This window comes from Piliocolobus tephrosceles, chromosome 1 (assembly GCF_002776525.5).
Source record: "Piliocolobus tephrosceles isolate RC106 chromosome 1, ASM277652v3, whole genome shotgun sequence".
NCBI classification, from domain to species: domain Eukaryota; kingdom Metazoa; phylum Chordata; class Mammalia; order Primates; family Cercopithecidae; genus Piliocolobus; species Piliocolobus tephrosceles.
The window spans coordinates 39,539,923-39,565,767 of NC_045434.1; the positions used below are offsets into that span (position 1 = coordinate 39,539,923).

At 39.2% G+C, this 25,845-nt stretch overlaps 2 protein-coding genes across 4 annotated transcripts in view; one reads left to right on the plus strand and one right to left on the minus strand.

The window, feature by feature from the left end:
* The window catches only part of DHX9 (DExH-box helicase 9), a 48,144-nt gene extending 37,938 nt beyond the window's left edge, over positions 1-10,206 (plus strand). For both annotated transcript variants that reach the window (XM_023203486.1, XM_023203487.2), the window contains 11 exons: positions 78-172; positions 442-515; positions 1,634-1,786; positions 2,839-2,999; positions 4,075-4,186; positions 4,841-5,002; positions 5,097-5,224; positions 6,220-6,449; positions 6,601-6,716; positions 7,696-7,896; positions 9,521-10,206. In XM_023203486.1, coding sequence (XP_023059254.1) covers positions 78-172; positions 442-515; positions 1,634-1,786; positions 2,839-2,999; positions 4,075-4,186; positions 4,841-5,002; positions 5,097-5,224; positions 6,220-6,449; positions 6,601-6,716; positions 7,696-7,896; positions 9,521-9,887 — 1,799 coding nt within the window. In that variant the 3' untranslated portion in view covers positions 9,888-10,206. The remainder of the gene's footprint in view (positions 1-77; positions 173-441; positions 516-1,633; positions 1,787-2,838; positions 3,000-4,074; positions 4,187-4,840; positions 5,003-5,096; positions 5,225-6,219; positions 6,450-6,600; positions 6,717-7,695; positions 7,897-9,520) is intronic.
* Positions 10,207-23,037: 12,831 nt separating this feature from the next.
* Positions 23,038-25,845, minus strand: part of SHCBP1L (SHC binding and spindle associated 1 like) — a 48,850-nt gene continuing 46,042 nt past the window's right edge. Inside the window, exon 11 of one of the 2 annotated variants that reach the window (XM_031935680.1) lies at positions 23,038-23,407. In XM_031935680.1, the coding sequence (XP_031791540.1) occupies positions 23,156-23,407 (252 nt within the window). In that variant the 3' untranslated portion in view covers positions 23,038-23,155. The remainder of the gene's footprint in view (positions 23,408-25,845) is intronic. The other variant, XM_023203484.3, reaches the window with a different exon arrangement.

Genomic DNA, 25,845 nt, shown 5'->3' on the forward strand with positions numbered 1-25,845 from the left:
TAGAAGTATGTATAATGGAGAGCTGTTTGAAACCAGCTCCTGTTTTTAGTCCCTGATTGTTCTGTATTGTTACATAGGAAGCCATCGGTATCAGATTCTACCTCTGCATTCTCAGATTCCTCGAGAGGAACAGCGCAAAGTGTTTGATCCAGTACCAGTTGGAGTAACCAAGGTAAATATTAAACATTACAGTGATGGGACTGGAAGTGAGGTAGATACTAAACAAATGTTACAGGCCTTCAAAGAGCTAACCAAAAAATTGTAACCCATCTGAATTGAGGAAGAAAAAAGGAGTCTTCCCTTTCTGAGCTTAATAGATGGTTCATTAATCAGTTATTGGGTGATGTTTTTAGGACTTCTGTAATTTTCTTGTCATTTGTTACATAAGGAAATAAGTCCTTTCAAGTATATAATAAGAATGTAATTTTTCTTTCTTCACAGGTTATTTTGTCCACAAATATTGCTGAAACAAGCATTACCATAAATGATGTTGTCTATGTCATTGACTCCTGCAAGTAAGTTACTGGGAAACCTATTTGCCTGTTCCAGTATTACCAACTGGAAACTTCTTACCAGTTAACAGAATCAAAAACACCTTATTTTTAAACTCCTGTGTTCTTATATCCCCAAAATTATTGTGCATCTATATAGCATTATAAGTAATTGATAATTAAGAGTAGTTACTTGTGTTGATTACTGCAAATCAGTTATGGTAGAAAGTGACAGAGCTTCAAACTGTAACTGATGATTACTTCTCATTGCTCTTGGCTGCTGCTGTTTCGCTTATTTCCCATTGGGTATTTCCATTGATCTCTGCCATACTATAGCATGCTATTTGATGAATAAAGATAACCAGTGTTTAGCACATGACAAATATCCTACCTTGAAGGACCCTCCTTTATGGATTAAAGGTCTTCATTTTGGTATGAGATGAGCCTGGAAAATATGCCAGGAGGCATTCTGTGTAGATACAGGAATCACATGGTAGTCAGTTGAAAGGACAAAAACATTGAAACTTGGTTATATCTGGCCAACTTGTGCCCCATGACTTCTCTGTATAATTCCTTAGTGTGTCCTGAAAGTGAAAACAATTTGCTACCAACATCCATTTTAGGAAATGTTGAATAGCATTCTGTGCCCAGTCCCAGTAGTTTAGTGGCAGCTGTCTCTGTATGTAACGTTGAAGGAATCTGAGGTTGCTTGGGGGTTCAGAAGGACCACACAGTCACCACTACATATAGATATTCTAAAAGTTACACTAAACTTTGGAATGGAGATGACTTAAATAAGTATTTTATTTTGTGTATGTGCCATATTCCATTTAAATGCTTTGCATTTGTTAATTAATGTTTACAAAAAAACAAAAAAACCTCTTATAAGGTAGGTAATGGCATAGAAAGTTTGGCCAAGGCAGTTCAGCTGGTAAGTGGCAGGTGGATGTTACATTGCCTTTTAGTAAGTTGACAACTAGGAGTGTGCAGTCAAATTGCTAATTTTTACTTGTGCCATTCATGAATAGACATCACAAGCATGACTTTAACTACATAGTGGAAAGGATTCACTACTTAGTGGATATGTAATAGTTACTGATAATACACATGAGTCTTAGAATTAACCAGTCTTTCCTATGTAGGCAGAAAGTGAAACTCTTCACTGCTCACAACAATATGACCAATTATGCTACAGTATGGGCATCAAAAACAAACCTTGAGCAGCGGAAAGGGCGAGCTGGCCGAGTACGGCCTGGATTCTGCTTTCACCTGTGCAGCCGAGCTCGTTTTGAGAGGTAAGACCAATTCTTGACCTTTAATAAGGGGTTCTGTTCTCTGTAGGGACAGACATATGCAGTTATGTAAACCTGCCAGTTTAAGCTGATCTAAGTTTTGCCAGCCATGTTGGAATCAGGTGTAAATATTTCTTAAGAATCTTCATCATGAATCATTTATAGAGAATAAGCCAGAATTAGAAATATAGAGACCTAGATTTTAGTATTATTTGTGTCTAATATGTTGTATAACACTAAGTGGTTACTCCTTAAGCCTGCGTTTTCCTCATTCTATAAAATACTGAGTTACTTAATCTCTCTTGTTTCCTCTGTTGTAAAAAGAATATGGGTAAATAATGCCTAACCCATAAGATTCGTATAAGAAGTAAATGAGTTAATAATCAGTGTCTGGCACATCATGATCTCCCAATAAGTGTTTGCTATTGTTAATTTATATAGGTCAAATACCTCTTTTAAAACTGAAATACTTGGGACCAGAAGTGAATTTTATTTATTTGTAATATTTGCATTGTATTTACCAGTTTGGCATCCGTAATCTGAAAATATGAAATCCAAAACACTAGTGAGCATTTCCTTCAAGTGTCATGTCAGAAGTCAAAAAGTTTTGGATTTTAAAGAATTACATCTGTAAGAGCCTTTCTAGTGGCACTAAAATTACATGAACTAGGAAGGTGGGAGGTTGTAGAGAAATGTTAGTATGAGTTATCCTACAAAAAGTGTTGTCGTTTTTAACCCATGTTTGTCAACAGGCAAGGCCTGAAGAGACCATGGGTGAAGCTAATAGCATTCGAGATTTTGGATAATTTTTTCATTTTTCTTCTTAGCTGGAAAGGCCATCAAACTGTGAGGATAAGTCAGAAACCACTATGCAACCAGATTAAATTTTGTCAGTAGTGTGTATAGTGAATGATAAAAGGTTCGATGATAATTATAAAATAAAAGGATGAGGAAAGGGCAGCTCTCTCCCTGATTACCTTGCTGCAAAAAGTTTATTAAACTAGCATCTGTGTATACACAAGGAGGATGGTTATTTTATGCTTGTTTTCTCTCAGACTTGAAACCCACATGACACCAGAGATGTTCCGAACACCATTGCATGAAATTGCTCTTAGCATAAAACTTCTGCGTCTGGGAGGAATTGGCCAATTTCTGGCCAAAGCAATTGAACCTCCCCCTTTGGATGCTGTGATTGAAGCAGAACACACTCTTAGAGGTACTTAACAAATACAAACCTACTTGACACAGATATTAATCATACCATCTGTCTTATCCTGGCAGATAACACTTAACAAATGAATCAAGATGTAGTCAACAGGGCTGTGATAATAATAGTAAGGCTTCCAGTCTTACCTTAGGTACTTAATATAGTCACTGTTCTAATGAGCAATGAGAGGGAAGAAAGGGACAGTGAGTCTTACTTTACAAAAGAAAACTTAAAAAGGCATCTCTTAACTCTGTACTAAAGATCAGAACATAACTTACTCATGATACCCACAGAATTTCATATGAATCTCATATAACTTTTTTGAGACGGAATCTCGCTCCATTGCCCAGGCTGGAGTGCAGTGGTGTGATCTCAGCTCACTGCAACCTCCACCTCCCAGGTTCAAGCCATTCTTCTGCCTCAACCTCCCGAGTAGCTGAGACTACAGGCATACACCACCACACCTGGCTAATTTTTGTATTTTTAGTAGAGGCGGGGTTTCACCATGTTGGCCAGGCTGGTCTGAAACTCCCTACCTCAAGTGATCCACCCACCTCAGCCTCCCAAAGTGCTGGGATTACAGACGTGAGCCATGTCCAGCCTGGAACATTTATGTTTTCTTGCTAAAGTTGTTTTAGAAGCAGTGAAAATAGTGCAGTGAAAATTAAGGGCATTGGAGCTAGATCTGAATTTGAATTTTGAATCTTGCTATGTAACTTCAGAATTTTCTCCAGATTTTTTTTTTTCTAAAACATTAACAGTTGAGTGTCAGACTTCTTATGGCATATAGAAACTTATGCTGCTATTATAGTTAATACTGTATTTATAGACTTAATATGAATTGTATTTGTTTTTATAACCTACAGGATATAGTTGTAGTACCTTCCTTATGTTGAGTGCTCTAGATTTTGATTTTGTTCTATTTTTGAGTAAAGAGAATTGTTGGCTATAGACATGGTACTAGCAATTGGCTTGACAGAAGAGGAAGTCTAAACTATCTTAACCTTAATTTAGAAAGTAATGTTTTGTCTGCCTAAAATTAGTGTTCATTTGTTTCTACTCACAAAAAACTATCTCCCCACAGAGCTTGATGCATTAGATGCCAATGATGAGTTGACTCCTTTGGGACGAATCCTGGCTAAACTCCCCATTGAGCCTCGTTTTGGGAAAATGATGATAATGGGGTGTATTTTCTAGTAAGTGCTTTGTTTTATTTCTCTTCGTTAAGTGGTAGAATAATTTCTGAATCTTCTTCTCCCTGTAAAAGCAGTATTGGCTCAGATAAAAGAAAAAAATCCTGAATGTTCTTAAGGGAAGTGACATACCTAAATATTGAGAGAAGTGTAACACGAAAAAAATGTACAGTTCCAGTAGATGGATATCTGGGCCCAACATGGGGAAACGGGCACTGATTTCTCATAAGTAAAAAGTAAGCAGGCCAGGCAATGTGGCTCACACCTTTAATCCTAGCACTTTGGGAGGCCAGGGTGGGAGGGTCCTTCGTTTTTAATAGTTGGTCTTGAAAGAGCAGCATCAGGAAAAGAGGTTAATTTTATCAGAAAATGTTGAAGATTAAGAGATTTGGTATGATGAGGAAGAGAGAATATAAAAGGAAAAATATACTTGGTCATAATTTATGGTAAGTACATGACCATTGGAGCATCAGAGCACCTTTTTTTTTTCTTTCTGATTCTGAAGAGAGCAGCTGTAAAGTTCTTTGTTAAGCCAATTTCATTGAAAATAAAAGTAGAATCGTAGCCATCAAGACTGCAACCCACAGTCGACAGTACTACCTGAGCTGCTGGCAACAATATTGTGATCTAGTCTGAATTTAACTGTCTGTATTTCAGCGTGGGAGATGCTATCTGTACCATTGCTGCTGCTACCTGCTTTCCAGAGCCTTTCATCAATGAAGGAAAGCGGCTGGGCTATATCCATCGAAATTTTGCTGGAAACAGATTTTCTGATCACGTAGCCCTTTTATCAGTATTCCAAGCCTGGGATGATGCTAGGTATGAGTAAGATTTGGGTGAGCTGTCTGTAGTTTCTCATTTGTATTTGGTTCTCGGGTCTTAGAGAGTGATTTCTCATACCAATTTATTTTAGAATGGGTGGAGAAGAAGCAGAGATACGTTTTTGTGAGCACAAAAGACTTAATATGGCCACGCTAAGAATGACTTGGGAAGCCAAAGTTCAACTCAAAGAGATTTTGATTAATTCTGGGTTTCCAGAAGGTAAGACTCCCATTCTTAAGATATCTTTAAAGTGACATGTATATAGTACATGTAAATTGACAGCAAAGTGTATTTTAGCTTCAAATTTTAGATCCTATGATTTTTATATATTCCCAACTATTTCTTAGTTCTCATGGATACTAGTCTAGCTCCCAGAATGAGTACTTTGCTGATAACCTTATAGTGGTTTGCAAAGTAATTGATTAGCATTTGGCCTTGAAGTAAATTCTACCACATTAAATTTTAAATGGCTTTAATTTATACTTTTGGTGTACAGATGATTAGAGGACCTTATGACATCTAACGTAGAAAAAAAAAACTCATGTTTCTTGATATAAAGATGAGCTATAGTACTCTTCTTTTCCAACTAGGTTAAAATGTAGAATTATTTCCTAAAACATTGAGAACTGGAATGCATAACCAGAAATAAGACTGTTGAGAGACAGAAGGTAGTTGGGCAAGTTGGTAAATTTTTAACGGCTGTGATTGGAATAACTTAACAGAGTAGTGAGTGGTTCTTTTCTGTCATAAGCCAGCCGAAATGTTAGGTTTTCCTCAAAATTATAAGAGGGAAAACTTCTTATGTGCTAGAGTCTTGAGATGCATTTTATAGGTAATGAAACAGGCACCAAGGTATAAATTATCTTTAATTTATCCGATTAGGAGGTTATAAGACTAGAACTCGTTTGTCTAGAACAAAATATGTCTGTGCTTTCAGCGGTTGACCGTCATGCTTTCCAGTCAGTAGCTAAGTACTCATAAAGTGTAGACTGGGTAAAAACGTCAACCTTCATTCCAGTAGGTGTCCTCTTAGATTATCATTCCGTCTTCTCTATGACTAACAGCTATTGAAGAGTAGCAGATGAGAAAGTTTTACAGACAGGTTATGTGAAGAGAGGAAGAGTCAGTTCTCTGAATTTTCTAGAATAGTTTGCATGTAATGTGAAGATCAGCCAGTTACCTGATTTTTCTTTTCACTCTGCTCCTCTTAACAGATTGTTTGTTGACACAAGTGTTCACTAACACTGGACCAGATAATAATTTGGATGTTGTTATCTCCCTCCTGGCCTTTGGTGTGTACCCCAATGTATGCTATCATAAGGAAAAGAGAAAGATTCTCACCACTGAAGGACGTAATGCACTTATCCACAAATCATCTGTTAATTGTCCTTTTAGTAGCCAAGACATGAAGTACCCATCTCCCTTCTTTGTATTTGGTGAAAAGGTAAGAAAAGACTACAGAAGTTAACGTTGAAAGTTGAAATTGTCTTCACAATCATTAGGAATATGAATTTTGATTTTCAAAGCACAGTATATGGCGGTATTTGGAAGTTGGAATGTCAACCATTTTGTACTGTCTCTTTCTCCATTTGCAGATTCGAACTCGAGCCATCTCTGCTAAAGGCATGACTTTAGTCACACCCCTGCAGTTGCTTCTGTTTGCCTCCAAGAAGGTCCAATCTGATGGGCAGATTGTGCTTGTAGATGACTGGTATGGATTTTCAGATGTGAACTCCAAACTGAATTCTTAGAATTATAATATGATGGAATTCAGCTGCTAATCTAACTTAATTATATACTAATTATAACTTAAATAGACACTAATTATATCTAACTTAATTGCATACTATATACTTAAATGGATACCAGTAGAAGCAGATGCATTAGAAATTTGAGCCATGTCTAACCACTATGCACACCACTATGGAATCAATCTAAGTGAAGCTTGAATACACTTTCACATACTCTCTATATTGATTCAAAACTAGTGGCAAGCACTGGGCAAAAATGGAATAGAGTTTAATGGATAGCCAGTAGGCTCAGCCATCATATTCTTGAAAACCTAGAAAATGCCAGCATTCTGGGTCTCTTAATTCATTCTTTTAAAGTCTGGATGATCTGGCTGGGTGCCGCAGATCACTTGGGCTCAGGAAGTTCGAGATCAGCCTGGACAACATGGTGAAACCTGTCTCTACTAAAAATACAAAAAATCTAGCCTAGTGTGGTAGTGCACACCTGTAGTCCCAGCTATTCTGGAGGCTGAGGCAGGAGAATCACTTGAACCTGGGAGGCAGAGGTTGCAGTGAGCCAAGATCACGCCACTGCACTCCAGCCTGGGCAACAGAGCAAGACTCTGTCTCAGAAAAATAATAAAGTCTGAATGATCCATATTGCTGGACTTTTTTTTGTTTATTGTATATTACATATATTTTTGTATTTTACTAGGCTTGATAGACTTTATGGCTTAAGATTCCTGCTAGTAGCAGTGAATTTTAAGAGGCTAGAGCTGATTATTACTGCTCTTCATATCTGTGTTTGCCTAAGTTTAGGGCCATTATAAGTAGTTTTTTTAATATTAGTGCTTAAGAAGTTAAATTTATTCTTTAACTTGCCATGTGTGAAGTTGAGAGATAATGGTCTTTTTCTTCATATACTCCCTCTCTTATTTTTAATGTTTTTCGCCACTTTAGGATTAAACTGCAAATATCTCATGAAGCTGCTGCCTGTATCACCGGTCTCCGGGCAGCCATGGAGGCTCTGGTTGTTGAAGTAACCAAACAACCTGCTATCATCAGCCAGTTGGACCCTGTAAATGAACGTATGCTGAACATGATCCGTCAAATCTCTAGACCCTCAGCTGCTGGTATCAACCTTATGATTGGCAGTACACGGTAAGTACCATATTAACTTCTCATTGAACCAAGTAGAGGGGAGAGATCTTTTGTAGGTCTAGAATTCCTAGAGTTAGTGATAGAAGCCTTATTAAGTAAAATTCTAGATATAGATAGTTTAGTTCCATCTGACAAACTCAGAACAAAGAATGTCATTTACTTTTGTTAGTCCCTTTGTTAGTAATTGGTCTGCCACATCAGTGCATATTGGTAGTGTTAGAAAAGGATCTTACAAATACACATACGTAGTTCAGAGTAGGTCACCTGACAGGGAAGTGACACAGCCCGGATAGCCCTTTTTCCATGGTACTGTTTTGGCATCTCTAAAGAAAAAATACTGATGAGATGTTAAATTGCTTCTTTATCCAATGTGTATGTGTTTTTGTTTATCTTAAACAACTAAGAGCATGGATATCCTAAAGCAAAGAAATGAAAAATTTATCTTAATTCTTAAAATTTTTATTTGCTTCAGGTTTTAAAATATTTCCTTTGCCCATGAGTTTTTATTTACAAATACTTGATACTTGCCAAAAAGGCAGAAGAGTGATACAATGTATACCATACAGTCTGTTTAGATTGACTAATTTTCAGCGTTTTGTACATTTCCTTAATCATTTGTGATGAAGTAGTAGGCACTACCACATCAATACATTTCATATCTTTTAAGAATATGGTCACAATAACACCCCAAAACCTTAAGTGTTTTAGTAATACTATAATATGCTAATGTACTAAAATCCTTCCAGTTATCCAAAAATGAGCTCTAATTCCTCATCAAAATGATTTATTGCATTTGGTCTGTCTGTAAGATGGGTAGATGGTTATCCTCATCCTCTTTAATATAGATAAGGAAACCGGGCACAGATAAGACTCAGGGTCATACAACTAATAACTGATAGAACCAGATTCAAACCCAGGCAACATGCCTCCTGAAACTGTTCTTACTATGCTTTACTGTGGCCCTCCTAGGTGGTTAAATGTATAGAATAATTCAGTAAGCATCATAGGCAGATAGCAAATGAAGTATTCATGGTTGTTTAGGAGAAGAGAGATTATTTTTGGTAGGAGGGCTGGTAAGCAAGGAGCCTTTGTATATATAATCTGTTTCTATGAGGGATAGTAGTCCAGAAACTAGAAAGAAAGGGATATACGTAAGAGAGTTTAGGATGTATGACTATGTGGTGGCCTAAATTACAGTAGTAGATAGAATTTTTCAAAATTAGACATTTTTCAAAATCGTATTTCAGAATTATTGCAGGAAAACTTTTAGTGATAAAGACCAAATAGTTTATTGGCAGCTCCAGGAACCCTCTCCCAATGCTTGCCTTCTTGGAACACTATGTTGTTAACCTGAGTAAGAGCACTGTCTTAAAGTTGTAATGACATACTGCCAAAATTCAAAACCTTTGAGATTGAACCAGAAAGAACTTCAGAAAAACAGATGGATATAATTGATGACTGTTTTAGAATAGCAGATCAATTTTGTTTCAATTTCGATTTGTGCATTTGGCTTCATTCCCTTTATGTATTAAATTTTCAAATATAACTAAATGTATGCATTTGGTGAGTGGTTGGGAAATAAGAAGAATGCTTTGCTGAAGTGATGGTTTTGTGCTTTTGCTAGGTATGGAGATGGTCCACGTCCTCCCAAGATGGCCCGATACGACAATGGAAGCGGATATAGAAGGGGAGGTTCTAGTTACAGTGGTGGAGGCTATGGTGGTGGCTATACCAGTGGAGGCTATGGTGGTGGAGGCTATGGTAGCGGAGGCTATGGTGGCAGCCCCAACTCCTTTCGGGCAGGATATGGCGCAGGTGTTGGTGGAGGCTATAGAGGAGTTTCCCGAGGTGGCTTTAGAGGCAACTCTGGAGGAGACTACAGAGGGCCTAGTGGAGGCTACAGAGGATCTGGGGGATTCCAGCGAGGAGGTGGTAGGGGGGCCTATGGACCTGGTTACTTTGGACAGGGGAGAGGAGGTGGTGGCTATTAAATCTTGGTTATGTCAGTTCCTGTGTGTAGACAGTAAGGAAAAAAAGGCATGCTATGTGTTACGTGTTTTTTCCAATATGTTTATTTGCCACCAAAAAGTAAATGCATTTTCACCCATTCTGTGGTTCATTGTAGTTTAAGGAAACCAAGCCTATAGATGCATTAGTGATTTTGTTTATATTATGTAAAATATAACGATCTATCTTAAAAGTACCACAGTTTGTATTTTTTCTTTAAGGAGTAAAGATTTGCCTTTAAATAACTTGGTATTTTCCTGGCTTTCGTTTAATACAGTAGAAAATAAAGTATTACACCGAATACTTGCCGTGTAGTTTGTTGACCTTATATATTAGAAAATTTTATAATGCCAGTTACATCTGTTCATTTTAAATATCAGAGAAGTTGTACCATGTTTCAAAAGTATACTAAGTGATAGTACTTGTAATAGAAAAATCACCTTGGAATTGAATTGTTACCTTTTGAAGTAAATACTGGCAAGTGTACAAGCCACATAAACCTGAATAAAACTTTCGATCTAGGGCTGAACATTTGGCTTGCTCCCATATTCTGTCTTTGAATAAGACCAAGGCCAGCATTTTCTTTTCTAATTGAGTTTCTACTATGACAATTAAAAGCATATAATCACTCCATAGAACTCTTAAGCCTCTTTAATAGAGATGTTCATACATTTATAACACTTTACAGTTTCCAGTGAATTTTCAGATTTCTCATTTGAGCAGGATACAGTGGGAGAGGGCAAAGGTATTGGATGAGACAGAACTGGGTCTGTCTTAATTCTTTTCTCCACCATGTGGATGATCTTGGGCAAGTTATATTTTTGTCTTGGTTTCCTTTTCAAAGTACTTTATCCTGCATATGTGTTGTAGATCACCTTCAGCAGTTGTTAAGCTGATGGCACCTATTTACAGACGCACAAGTCTGTCTCCAACCGAGATTTCCTTTCTGAGACATGTAAGCAGCTGCATACTGAACATGTATCTCTGCTTAAATATCCCATAGAAAAAAATCCTCAGTGCTTTCCAAACTGACCTCCTTCCCCTCCCAACCTACCCTATGTCCTGACAGTACTGTGTTCTCTGCTCTGTTTTCTTTGGAGTTTCCGCTGCTTAATTTTAAGCCACCACCTCTAGTCAGCTCAAAACATCTTTCAATATACTTTTATAGATCAGTTGCCTCTGTTCTATTCAGTCTTAGTTTGAACGTACATTGCCACAGCAACCACTTAACTGATCCTGCCTACAGGCCTGCCTCAATCTGATCTCCACTGCAGCTAGAGTAAATATTCCCAAATGAATCTAATTTCATGCCCTCTCTCCTGACTTTAACCAATGATTCTTACTGCCGGCAGAGCAGAGGCTAGACTCCCTTCTTAGCCCCTGACTCCAGCTCTACCTTCATTTCTGCTGTACAGCTGTAGCTAGCCATACTGAACTAGCACCATTGATGGATCATGCTTTCTCTCCCTTTGCAGGTTGTGAAAACTCCCATAAAAGGTATAGTAGCAGGACGAGCCGCAGACAAAACTCCTCTGACACCAAGTTAAAGAAAGAAGGGGTTTAAGGAAGGGGTTTTTTCAGTCGGGGCATCAGCAAGACTCCTGTCTCAAGAGCCGAGCTCCCCGAGTGAGCAATTGCTGTGCCTTTTAAGGGCTCACAACTCCAAGGGGGTGCGTGTGAGGGGGCCATGATTGATTGAGCAAGCAGGTGGGGGCTGCATGCACTGGTAATTAGAAGAAAACAGGATAGGGATTTTCACAGTGCATTTCTATACAATGTCTGTAATCTGTAGATAACCGATTAGGTCAGGGGTCAGTCTTTTAACTACTAGGCCCAGGGTGTGGCGCCAGGCTGTCTGCCTGTGGATTTCATTTCTGCCTCTTAGTTTTTAATTCTTTCTTTGGAGGCAGAAATTAGGCATAAGATGATATGAGGAGTGGTCTCCTCCCTTATTAGTATAAAACCAATAATGGTTCATTTGAATGGTACTCATCCCTCCAACAAATTCAATTAGAAATGTGAAATTGAAAAATGGCCAAAAGTTGTCAAAGTGCATTCTCTAAAGGTTGAAAAAAAGCCCTAAGGCATAGTTCTAATTTTTTCATTCTCAGCTGAAGACCTAAATGTAGCTCCCCGCTGTGTGTGCCCCACACATACCAGCTGTCCTCCCCAAACTCGTTTGTCTCTTAACTGCAGTGCTCTGCTTGGTACTTTCTCCCTCCGCCATGACCCAAAAAGTGCTTCCACATAGTCATGGACTTGTCTCATTGTTTTCCTTATTGGGGGATCACAGTTCTGCATTGCCTGTTGCCTAATGTCTGAAAGCAGCTGTTTCACTACTTGCTTACATGGGAGGTTAAGTGCCATTTGTACTTGTCATAACTGTAAGTGGGAATCCACTTCACTTGTCAAAGAATCCATTAAAAGGTCCAGAAATCATTCCTTTTCTTAGATGAGACTTAAAAGAGCAGAAGGCTACATAGAGTATTTTGTGGTATATTAATACCTTCAGACATCAACTACTATTGAATTTCTGTTTTAAGGCAGGGTCACCCAGGCTGGAGTGCAGTGGCGCAATCTCAGCTCACTTGCAACCTCTACCTCCCAGGCTCAAGCGATCTTCCCACCTCAGCCTCCTAAGCGGTGGGTAACTGGGACCGCAGGCACCTGCCAGCGCCACACCCAGCTAATTTTTTTGTTTTGTAGAAACGGGTTTTCACCTACCCAGGCTGGTATTGAACTCTTGACCTCAGGCAATTCACCGGCCTCGGCCTCCCAAAGTGCTGGGATTATAGGCATGAGCCACCACACCCGGCCTTCATTTCCTTTCTTAGTCATCTCTACATTCTGCTTAGAACAAAGACAATAGTTAAAGAATGTCACAGCAGGTGTGCAATGACTGAAAGTTCTTCCAAAATGAGAGCTTGAATACATACGGTTCCCATTCAGGAGATGGGAGAGAATTTGAGAAAAAAATACGTTGAAAGGTTTCTGCTTACCACCGCTTCTCTCACAGCACATACCTACTGGAGTTTGCGGTAGTAGAGCTGGCAGTGACAACTGAGTCTGCACTTCTAGAAGTTCAGACAGGAAAGAGTGTCCTGAATTGCACCTGTTTGGTCTGTGGTTGGCAGCTTGAAAGTTATCTGGAAGAAAAAGCTGATGTGCCAGTTTGAGGAAGCCAAGCTGCAGACCTCTCTGTGTTAACAGAAGGTGTAGGTACAGTGTCCTCAAGCAAGCAGCTACAATTTGATGGGATCTTCTATGCTGTGGAGCTACACTCCAGACCCTCTGAACGTCACCTATTCCATAGGAACAGATCACAATATGAATAGTTGTGCCAACTTAGGGGTCAGCCCAAACAACAAGAAAGAAGACATCAACTTTAGCCAAGCATGTATTTGAATTCCAATTTTCCTCTCTCTGAATCTGGAAACAGAATTGGGACAGGAGGATAGTAAAGAAAACCAAAAATGGAATTTCTAATTTGATTGGAACTGATATGAATTTTGGTTTTGACTGGGAAAACAGCTCCTGAATTCTACTGTATTTGCCAGAAAGACTTATATTTGAATTACTGTCTAGAAGACAAAAAGGGAAGTTGTTTAAAGTTGTATTTGTGTAACTTTAATATTTGCAGACTGTCCTATCACATGTAGTATAAAATATTTCTGGACCATGTGGGGAAAATTTAATATTGAATCTCAAAGTTAACCGAGGTTACCTGAATTTCTGAGACTATTTTAGTGATAATTTAGCTTTTAAGAAAAGATGTGAGGAGAGGTGGAGCAAGATGGCTTAATAGAAGCCTCCAGTGACCATCTCCCCGCAAGAACACCAAACTGAAAACTATCCACACAAAACACCTTTGTAAGAACCAAAAATCAGGTTAGCGATCACAGTACCTGGAAAGAGGTATATTGAGGAAAGAGGCACGGAAGAAGGTAGGAAAGACAGTCTTGACTTGCCTACATCACCCTTTCTCTGTGCCCTGGCAGCGGCCGCATGGCGCAGACAGAATCTGTGTGCCTGGCAGTGGGGGAACAGAATGTGAGACATTGCGTTGGAACTGAGTGTTACTTTATCACAGTGCAAAGAATGTAGCCCATGCTCTTGGAGGAAACATTTATACCTAGCCAGAGATGGCTGGGTATATTGGTACCTAGATATTTATAGCCAGAGATGAATTGTCCTTCCCAGAGGTTGGAACCTGACTTCTGACAAGCCCTGCCACTGTAGGCTTAAGTGCTCTGGGTTCCTAAATGAAAGGCAGTCTAGGCCACAAGGACTGCAATTTCTGGACGAGTCGTGGTGGTGTGCTGGGCTCAGCCAGTTCACTTGAGGTACACACAAGCTAGTGAGACACCAGCTGGGGCAGTCAACAGAGTGTTTACGTCACCCCTCCCCCAAAACCAAGCACAGCTTGCGGCTTCTAGAAAGACTCCTTCCTTCATCTGAAAAATGGTTCAACATATGCAAATCAACCATTGAGACACATCATATCAACAGAATGAAGGATAAAAATCATAATAATTTCAATTGATGCTGAAAAAGCATTTGTTAAAATCCAACCATCCCTTCATGATTTAAATAAAACACTCAAAAAACTGGGTATAGAAGGACGTACCTCAATACAATAAAATCCATATATGACAGACCCACAGCTGGTATCATACTGAATGGGAAATGACTTTCCTTTAAGATCTAGAACAAGATAAGGATGCCATTTTCACCATTGTTATTCAACATAACTGGAAGTCCTAACTAGAGCAATCAGACAAGAAAGAAAGAAAGGGCATCCAAATTGGAAAGGAAAAAGTCAAATTATCCTTGTTTGCAGATGATATGGTCTTATGTTTGGAAAAACCTCAAGAATCCGGCAAAAAAACTACTGGAACAGATAAATACGGTAAAGTTGCAGGATACAAACCAACATACAAAAATAATAGCATTTCTATGCCAGCAACAAACAATCTGAAAAAGAAATCAAGAAAGTCCATTTACAATAGCTACAAATAAAATACGAATAAATTTCACCAAAGACATGAATGATCCCTACAATAAAAACTATAAAACGCCGATGCAAGAAATTGAAGAGGACACCAAAAAATGGAAAAGTATTCCTGTTCTTTGATTGGAAGAATCGGTATTGTTAAAACATCCACAGTACCCAAAGCAATCTACAGATTCAATGCATTCTCTATCAAAATATCAATGACATTCTTCACAGAAACAGCAAAAATAATTCTAAGCTTTAAATGCAACCACAAAAGACCCAGAATAGCCACAGCCATCCTGAGCATAAACAAACCTGGAGAAATCACATTACCTGACTTCAAATTATACTGCAGAACTATAGGAACCAAAACAACATGGTACTGTTAGCAGCAGAACATATCTGAGTCACACAACACCAAAGTATGTTACTGGCAGTGAATTCATATGAGTCTGCAACAACCTCATTTCTTGCCTCCTCAGAAGAAAAATTTGAGGGGCATAAGGCAGAAGGAGAGACTGAGGCAAGTTTTAGAGCAAGAGTGAAAGTTTTATTAAGAAGTCTTATAACAAGGACCAGGTGTGGTGGCTCATGCCTGTAATCCCAACACTTTGTGGATCACCTGAGGTCAGGAATTTGAGACCAGCCTGGCCAATGTGATGAAACTCCATCTCTACTAAAAATACAAAAATTAAGGCTGGGTGCAGTGGCTCACACCTGTAATCCCAACACTTTGGGAGGCCGAGGTGGGTGGATCACCTAAGGTCGGGAGTTCGAGACCAGCCTGACCAACATGGAGAAACCCTGTCTCTACTAAAAATACAAAATTAGCAGGGCGTGGTGGTGCACACCTGTAATTATAGCTACTCAGAAAAGTTGAGGCAGGAGAATCACTTGAACCCAGGAGGCAGAGGTTGCGGTGAGCCAGGATTGCACCATTGCACTCCAGCCTGGGCAACAAGAGTGAAACTCTGTCTCAAAAAAAAAAAAAAAAAAGAAAAGAAAAATTTGGCCAGACGCGGTGGAGGGCACTTGTAGTCCAAGCTACTCAGGAGGCTGAGGCAGGAGAATTGCTTGAACCCAGGAAGTGGATGTTGCAGAGAGCTAAGATCATGCCATTGCACTCCAGCCTGGGTGACAAGAGTGAGACTCCATCTCCCAAAAAATAAAGTTTTTTTTTTTTTTTTTTTTGTTGTTGTTGTTGTTGTTGTTGTTGAGACGGAGTCTCGCTCTGTCACCCAGGCTGGAGTGCAGTGGCCGGATCTCAGCTCACTGCAAGCTCCTCCTCCCGGGTTCACGCCATTCTCCTGCCTCAGCCTCCCGAGTAGCTGGGACTACAGGCGCCGCCACCTCTCCCGGCTAGTTTTTTTTTTTGAATTTTTAGTAGAGACGGGGTTTCACCGTGTTAGCCAGGATGGTCTCGATCTCCTGACCTCATGATCCGCCTGTCTCGGCCTCCCAAAGTGCTGGGATTACAGGCTTGAGCCACCGCGCCCGGCCAAGTAAAGTTTTATAACAGGAATAAAGGGAAGGAAAGTACACTTGGAAGAAGTCCAAGTAGGTGACTGGAGGCAAGTGCACGGCTTGACCTTTTGACTTGGGGTTTTATACATTGGCATACTTCTGGGGTTTTATGTTACTTCTCCCCACTTGGCAAACTCCTGAGCTCTTATCAGGAAGCTGCTGATCACCAGTTTTAGGTGTTTTCTATTTATTAGAACAGACTGCCTTTTCTTGGCACTGGCTGTAACCAATTATTAGTTTAGAGAGACAGTTGACCACCTGACCATCATCTGATGGTTGCCTGACACTCCTGGTGTATCGCTGGGGGTTGGGGGGGGGGCGGGGAGTGGGGCAGAGCTCTCTTCTGCCCCACTCTTACCCGACTAAGCTACCCACTGTAACATTACTTGCATGAAAACAGGCACATAGACTCATGGATCAGAATAGAGAGATTAAAACAGCTGAACTCATGGAGATAAAGTAATGGTTACCAAAGGCTGGCAAGGGTAGTGGTGGTGCTAGGAAAGTGGGGATGGTTAATGGGTACACAAATATTGTTAGATTGAATGAATAAGATTTAGAATTCGGTAGCACAACAGGGCAACTACAGGCAACAATAATTTACTGTACATTTAAAGAAAACTAAAAGTGTCCTAGCCAGAGCATCAGACAAGAGAAAGGGCATCTGAGTCAGTAAAGAGGAAGTCAAACTGTCCCTGTCAGTGATGTGATCGCATACCTAGAAAACCCTAGGTATGCAGTAAGACTCATCCTAAAAGTTCCTAGATCTGAAAAATGAACTCAGTAAAGTTTCAAGATAGAAAATCAATGTATGCAAATCAGTAGCACTGCTATAAACCAAGAACAACTCAGCTGAGATTCAAATCAAGAACTCAATCACTTTTACAACAGCTGCAAAAATAAAATACTTAGGAATATACCTAGCCAAGGAGGTGAAAGATCTCTGCAAGGAAGACTACCAAACACAAGGAGGTGAAAGATCTCTGCAAGGAAGACTACCAAACACTGCTGAAAGAAATCATCGATGACAGAAACAAATGGAAACATATCCCATGCTCATGGATGGGTAGAATTAATATTGTGAAAATGACTATACTGCCAAAAGCAATCTATAGATTTAATGCAATTCCCATCAAAATACTATCATCATTCTTCACAGAACTAGAAAAAACAATCCTAAAATTCATATGGAACCAAAAAAGAGCCCACAGAGCCAAAGCAAGACTAAGTGAAAAGAACAAATCTAGAGGCATCATATTACCTGACTCAAACTATACGAGGCTACAGTTACCAAAACAGCATGGTACTGTTATTAAAAAAAGGCATGTAGATCAATGGAACAGAATAGAGAACCCAGAAATAAAGCCAAATATTTACAACTAACTGATCTTTGACAAAGCAAACAAAAACATAAAATGGGGAAAGGACACTGCATTCAACAAATGGTGCTGGGATAATTGGCAAGCCACATGTAGAAGAATGAAACTGGATCCTCATCTCTCACCTTATATAAAAATCAACTCAAGACAGATCAAAGACTTAAATCTAAGACCTGAGACCATAAAAATTCTAAAAGATAACATCGGAAAAACTCTCCTAGACATTGGCTTAGGCAAAGAGTTCATGACCAAGAACCCAAAAGCAAATGCCACAAAAACAAAAACAGATGGGACCTAATTAAACTAAAAAACTTCTGCATAGCAAAAGAAATAATCAGCATAGTAAACAGACAATCCACAGAGTGGGAGAAAATATTTGCAAACTAGGTCTAATGTCCAGAATCTACAAGGAACTCGAATCAGCAAGAAAAAAAATCTCATCAAAAAGTGGGCTAAGGACATGAATAGACAATTCTCAAAAGAAGTTATACAGGCTGGGTGCAGTGGCTCATGCCTGTAATCCCAGCACTTTGGGAGGCTGAGGTGGGTGGATCGCCTGAGGTCAGGAGTTCAAGACCAGCCTGGCCAACATGGTGAAACCCCATCTCTACTAAAAATACAGAAACTAGCCGGGTGTGGTGGTCACGCACCTATAATCCCAGCTACTCAGGGGGCTGAGGCAGGAGAATGGCTTGAACCCGGGAGGTGGAGGTTGCAGTGAGCCGAGATCACCCCACTGCCCTCCAGCCTGGGCAATAGAGCAAGACTCCATCTCAAAAACAGAAAATAATAAAATAATAAAAATTTTAAAATTAAAAAGGTATACAAATGGCCGAGAAACATATGAAAAATGCTCAACATCACTAATTATCAGGGAAATGCAAATTAAGACCACAGTGAGATACCACCTTACTCCTGCATGAATGGCCATAATTTAACACTAAAAAAACAATAGATGTTTGTATGGATGTGGTGAAAAGGGAACACTTTTACACTACTGGTGGGAATGTAAACTAGTACAACTACTATGGAAAACAGTATAGAGATTCCTTAACTAAAAGTAGATCTACCATTTGATCCAGCAATCCCACTACTGGGTAGCTCCCCAGAGGAAAAGAAATCATTATATGTAAAAGAAAGACACTTGCACATGCATGATTATTGCAGCACAATTCACAACTGCAAAAATACAGGACCATCCTAAATTCCCATCAACCAAGTGGATAAAGAAAATGTAGTATATATATACTATGGAATACTACTCAGTCATAAAAAGGAACGAAATAATTGCATTTGCAGCAACCTGGATGGAGTTAGAGACCATTATTCTTACAAAGTAATGATGGAATTCCCAGGAATGGAAAAACCAAATATTGTATGTTCTCGCTTATGAATGGGAGCTAAGCTATGAGGACACAAAGGTGTAAGAATGATATAGTGGACTTTGGGGACTCGGGGGAAGGGTGGGAAGGGGTGAGGGATAAAAGACTACACATTGGGTACAATGTACACTGCTCAGGTGTTGCGTGCACCAAAATCTCAGAAATCACAATTAAAGAACTTATTCATGTAAACAAACACCACCTGCTCCCCAAAAATGATTGAAATAAAATTCTTTAAAAAGATAACTAAAAGTGTATAATTGGATTGTTTGTAACAAAAAGCAAGAATAAATGCTTGAGGTGATGGGTGCCCCATTTATTGTGATGTGGTTATTACTCATTGCATACTGTATCAAATTATCTCATGTACCTCATAAATATATACACCTACTATGTATACACAAAATTAAAGATTAAAAAAATAAATCTAAGACATAACAAAAAGATGTAAAAAGAATCTTTTCTTCCTGGGAACTGACTAGAGTTGCCAAATGTCTCAACTGGCCCAGGACTATCTGTTTTTCTAAGACAGAAGAAGCGCTGAAACTGGGAAAGTCCTGGGCAAACTGGGATGAATTGGTCACCCTAGGATTTATCTTAAATGGAAGCACTTTTAGGAATTTTCACACTTTGAAATTCCATATTTCTTTCATACCTAGAAATAAATTTAAGATAAAGGTAACAAAGCAGTTGGCTATATAATCAAATGTTTAATGTTTCTCATCTTAACAGGCATAACTGTGAAACATTTTTCATGCTTAATATGTAAAAAATAACCACTAACTACATCATTTTACAGTTTTACATTTTTGTATTAATATAATACATTATGTTTACATTATAATATATATCTCTATTATATAACAAATAATCTCACATCTCAAGATTTTTTTTTTTTTTTTGAGACGGAGTCTCGCTCTGTTGCCAGGCTGGAGTGCAATGGCGCCATCTCGGCTCACTGCAATCTCCATCTCCCAGGTTCAAGCGATTCTCCTGCCTCAGCCTCCCAAGTAGCTGGGACTACAGGCACACGCCACCATACCCAGTTAATTTTTGTATTTTTAGTAGAGATGGGGTTTAACCACGTTGGCCAGGCTGGTCTTAAACTCCTGACCTCAGGTGATCCACCTGCCTCGGCTCCCAAAGTGCTGGGATTGCAGTCGTGAGCCACTGTGCCAGGCCAAGAATCTTAATTTTTAAAATATATGTATTTAAATATATATAGTATATAATAAGAATATATACATATTTAAATATTAAAGAATAACAATAGGTATATATTTAAATATTTAATAAGTATATATTACACTATTATTTATATATTTAATTATATATTTTATAGATTATATTATCTAGTATATAATCATATATAGTTCTTATATATGATTCTTAACTTTTAACATATATAAATATATATTTAAAAAGTTTAGAATCATATATATATAATTATATATATAAAGTTAAGAATCTTGAGATGTGAGATTATCCTGGATCATTGAGGCAGGGTCAGTCTAATCACATGAGTCCTTAAAAGTGGAAGAGGGAGGCAGAAGAAGGAGTCGGGGAGATGAGACGTAAGAATAGAGAAGAGACTCAGAGGCGAGACACTTGATCCACCGTTGCTGGCTTTGAAAATGGGTGGAGGCCATGAGCCAAGGAATGCAATCAGCCACCAGAAACTCAGCTGTCAACCATCAAGGAAACAGGGGTCTGAATCCTACAACTACAAGGGACTGAATTCTATCAACAACCCAAACAAACAAGGAAACAGATCCTTCCCTAGAGCATCCAAAAAGGAATGCAGGCCTGTCAACACCTTGATTTTGGCCAAGTGAGACCCATGCCAGATTTTTGACCTACAGAACTGTAAGATTATAAATCTATGTTAAGCCACTAAGTTTGTGGTAACTTATTAAGACTGCAGTGGAAAACTAATACAATATATAAATTCAGTCTTTCATTTATAAGGTATGGGGGGAAAGGTAGGGGAGGAAAGGTAGAAGAGAAAAAAATAATTTTATGAAACATCAAAATTCTTAAAAAATCTTAAAAATGCTTTATGCATGTTTTAGAATCATGAAAGGAAAAAAAAAAAACAGCATCACTATATTCTGTAGTTGGCCTGGGAAAAGACAAATTGGTTAGAAACCAGTGGCAGCAACAGAAGGGAGGTAGATGGCCAGAGTAAGAAGTTTGTTCACACAAGGCTACTGCTTTTATTGTACACCTTCAAAGATATTACTTTGCCCCTCACCTACTCTTTCTGAAGCCAAAAACTGAGAAAGGTGGGGGAAGAGGATGGAAAAGGCAAATCTCCACCCTTAACACTCACTACATTCATTATAGAAAGATGTTTCTTGTTAAGGCCCCCAAGGACAATCCTGGAATTATATTAACAAGTCTTTGTGTACATAGACTATGCATAAACAAAGTCTATGGAACTGCCTATAGGTTTTCCTCTTTTAAAAAAGTGCTGTTTAATGAAACACTGAAGAACAATCATGCCCTTTTAAAAATAAATGATCGGCCGGGCGCGGTGGCTCACGCCTGTAATCCCAGAACTTTGGGAGGCCGAGGCAGGCGGATCATGAAGTCAGGAGATCGAGACCATCCTGGCTAACACAGGGAGCCAGGGAGAGACCCTGTTTCTACTAAAAATACAAAAAATTAGCCGGGCGTGGTGGTGGCGGGCACCTGTAGTCCCGGCTACTCGGGAGGCTGAGGCCGGAGAATGGCGTGAACCCGGGAGGGGGAGCTTACAGTGAGCCGAGATCGCGTCACTGCACTCCAGCCTGGGCGACACAGCGAGACTCTGTCACACACACACACACACACACACAAATGATCAACTCTCAGTCTCAAAAGATGATTGTTTACGGCAATTTAGCGTAACCTTTGTTAGGTTACAGATAACATGAAGTAAAAGTCAAAAGTTTAAGTATTTAAGCCTGAGTGCTTCTTTATTTTTGTATTCTTAAGTCAACATAAGCTCTGCTTTGGGAAAAAGACTATTCGTTGTTTCTTAGAAAATCAACTCTCTATTTTAGAGGCCACATGACCGACCAATGTAAAGATTATATTTCTCATTTGCAGCTAAGTGTAGCCATGTAATTACATTCTAGGTAGAAGCATGAAAGTCAAAATAATGTGTGCAACTTTGAAGAAAGGTTCTTTCCCTTCTGCTGGCTGAAAACCAGACATGAAAGCTTGATTACCAATTGCTGTCTTGGATCGTATGGTGATTTTTCATGGTAATCTTATAATCGTGAAACAATATAGAAGAAACCTGAATTTCTGACAACGCAAAACACCTATCTACCTACATACCTACCTCCCAGCCCTACGATGAGTTCCCACAAGGAACATCTCTTAGCCCTATACTGAGTACCTCTGTGCTTCTTGGCTATGAGGGAGAAATACGTTTCTATACTGTTTACCTCTCTTATTTTGGATTTCCTTGTTTTTTGCTGTTGAATCTATCCTATTTTTTTCTTTTTTTCATTTTTTTCTTCTAAAATGTATACCTACAAGAATGAGTTTAAAGAAACTATCCTATTTTAATGTATGACATATTATCTTATTCTGGTTACTGGGAATTAGCTATAAATTAAATTTTGTCTTTTATCTATATAGAACACCTAATGCTTTTTATTGGAGGAGTATTAGAAAACAATATTTAAAACCATATTTGTTTCTGGATTAAATAGTGATGACTGTACCATATACTAAAAATATACTAATATCATTGAATTGTACACTTTGTAATGTGTGAATTTTATAGCATGTGAACCACATCTTAATAAAGCTATTATTTTAAAGATATGTTAAAATGAATCATTCAATGAAAGCATTATGATATTTAAATATTTTTTAATTAAGCTTTGAATTGAAACTACCATTTCAGTGGGATATGAGAATCATTTATTAAACAAATTTGTGAAATATAAAACTTTAACATCAATTCAGACGCTTTAACTTGTGACTATTCTGATATCCCCCTTGACGTTTGCTTCTATCTTATTATTATTCATTTCCAGATTCAGGTTTTGCATTACTTTGAAGAGCATTTTATCATCTTTTTTATCTCCTGAAGCAGCCCTTTTGTTGAGAGCTTCTTCTGCTACAATAAAAAACTGTTCCGTTGGTTGAAGAATGCTTACTCCGTAGCCTTTGTTGCTATAAATATGATTATTTGTCATCTTCAATTTGGGTGCTGGAAGAACCTATTAAATTATTTGAGGAAATTAGTTTTTCAATAATTTTATTTAAAAAATGAAGTAATGAACATATAAAAATTAGCTTAGACTTTATTCTTGGATTAACAGATTTTTTAAAGCAACCAACACTCTCAATTTTGAACAAGTGTTAAGTGCTATTTTCATGACACCAACTAACGTAATATTAACTACAAAAATATTTAATAAGAATTTTTTTGGCCGGTCGCAGTGGCTCATGCCTGTAATCCCAGCACTTTGGGAGGCTGAGGTGGGTGGATCACGAGGTCAGGAGTTCAATACCAACCTGGCCAAGATGGTGAAACCCCATCTCTACTAAAAATAAAAAAAAATTAGCCGGGCGTAGTGGTGGGTGCCTGCAATCCCAGCTATTCAGGAGGCTGAGGCTGAGAATTGTTCGAACCCAAGAGGCGAAGGTTGCAGTAAGCCAAGATCATGCCACTGCACTCCAGCCTGGGCGACAGAGTGAGATTCTGTCTCAAAAAAAAAAAAAAAAAAAAAATGTTTTTTTCTTTTTAGATGGAGTCTTGCTTTGTCGCCCAGGCTGGAGTGCAATGGCACGGTCTTAGCTCACTGCAACCTCCGTTCACTGCAACCTCTGCCTCCCGGGTCAAGTGATTCTCCTGCCTCAGCCTCTCAAGTAGCTGGGACTACAGGTGCGTGCCACCACCCTGGCTAATTTTTGTATTTTCAGTAGAGACAGGGTTTCAATATTTTGGCCAGGCTGGTCTCGAGCTCCTGACCTCATGATCCATCCGCCTTGGCCTCCCAAAGCGCTGGAATTACATGTGTGACCCACCGCGCCCAGCCAATAAGAAAATATTAAATGAGTCAGGTGTGGTGGCTCACGCCCTGTAATCCCAGCTCTTAAGGAGGCAGAGGCAGAAAGATAGCTGGAGCCCAGGAGTTCGAGATCTGCCTGGGCAATATCGCAAGACCCCATTCTCCACAAAAAGAAAAAGAAAAAAAAAATAAGTGTAAGAAAATATTAAATGAAGTTTTCAATTTACTTTTATCAGTTATTGACAAAAACAACTAATTCTGTATGGGGATACAACCCGTGAAGTCGACCTCTCATAACATAATAAACATGAAAATAAATAATTTCAAATAATATGTGAGTTGGAGAAAATAAGGTAATGTGATAGTATGACTGGGTGGGGAGAGGTTACCACTTGAGTGTTCTTTACATTAAAGGCTTCTTTGAAGAGGGACAATCACATTCAGATAGTAATAAGAAAGTCTATAGAAAGAGTGCTTCAGGTCAGGTGTGGTGGCTCACCCCTATAATCGCAGCACTTCGGGAGGCAGAGGCAGGCAAACCACCTGAGGTCAGTAGTTCGAGACCAGCCTGACCAACATGGAGAAACCCCGTCACTATTAAAAGTACAAAATTAGCTGGGCGTGGTGGCGCATGCCTGTAATCCCAGCTACATAGGAAGCTGAGGCAGGAAAATCGCTTGAACCTGGGGGGCAGACGTTGCGATGAGCCAAGATCGCACCATTGCACTCCAGCCTGGGCAACAAGAGCGAAACTTCATCTCAAACAAACAAACAAACAAACAAAGAGTGCTTCAGGTGAAGGTAACAGCCAGAACAAGGTTAATAATTTCTGGGAACACAAACAAAGCCAGTGTGGCTTGAATATAATGTATAAGAGGAAGATTGGAAGGAGATTAAGTTGGGGAAAGCAGAGGCCAGATCTTATCAGATTTTATAAACCATACTTATCAAATTTCAATGTTACGTATATATCATTTGGGAGCTTGTTAAAGACCACATTTTGTTCAAATAGTCTGGTGTGAGGCTCAAAATTCTCCACTTCTAACAAACTACCAGATGATGCCAATGCTGCTGGTCCATGGCTCACACTTTGAGTATCAGGAATATGATTCTTAAAGTGTGAGTTCAACCAGCAGTACCAGCATCACCTAGGAACTTACTAAAACAAATTCTCTGGCTTCACCCTAGACCTGCTGAATCAGAAAGCAGAGTGGACCTCTGCAAGAATGATTCTGATGCATGCTAACATTCAAGGACCACTGAAAAATTGAAAAATATTTAAGAACAGAAAAAATGTTTTAAGACAAATGAAAGATTTTAAAACTGCGGCCGGGCACGGTGGCTCAAGCCTGTAATCCCAGCACTTTGGGAGGCCGAGACGGGTGGATCACGAGGTCAGGAGATCGAGACCATCCTGGCTAACACGGTGAAACCCCGTCTTTACTAAAAAAAAATACAAAAAACTAGCCGGGCGAGGTGGCGGGTGCCTGTAGTCCCAGCTACTCGGGAGGCTGAGGCAGGAGAATGGCGTGAACCTGGGAGGCGGAGCTTGCCGTGAACCTGGGAGGCGGAGCTTGCAGTGAGCCGAGATCCGGCCACTGCACTCCAGCCTGGGCAATGGAACAAGACTCCCTCTCAAAAAA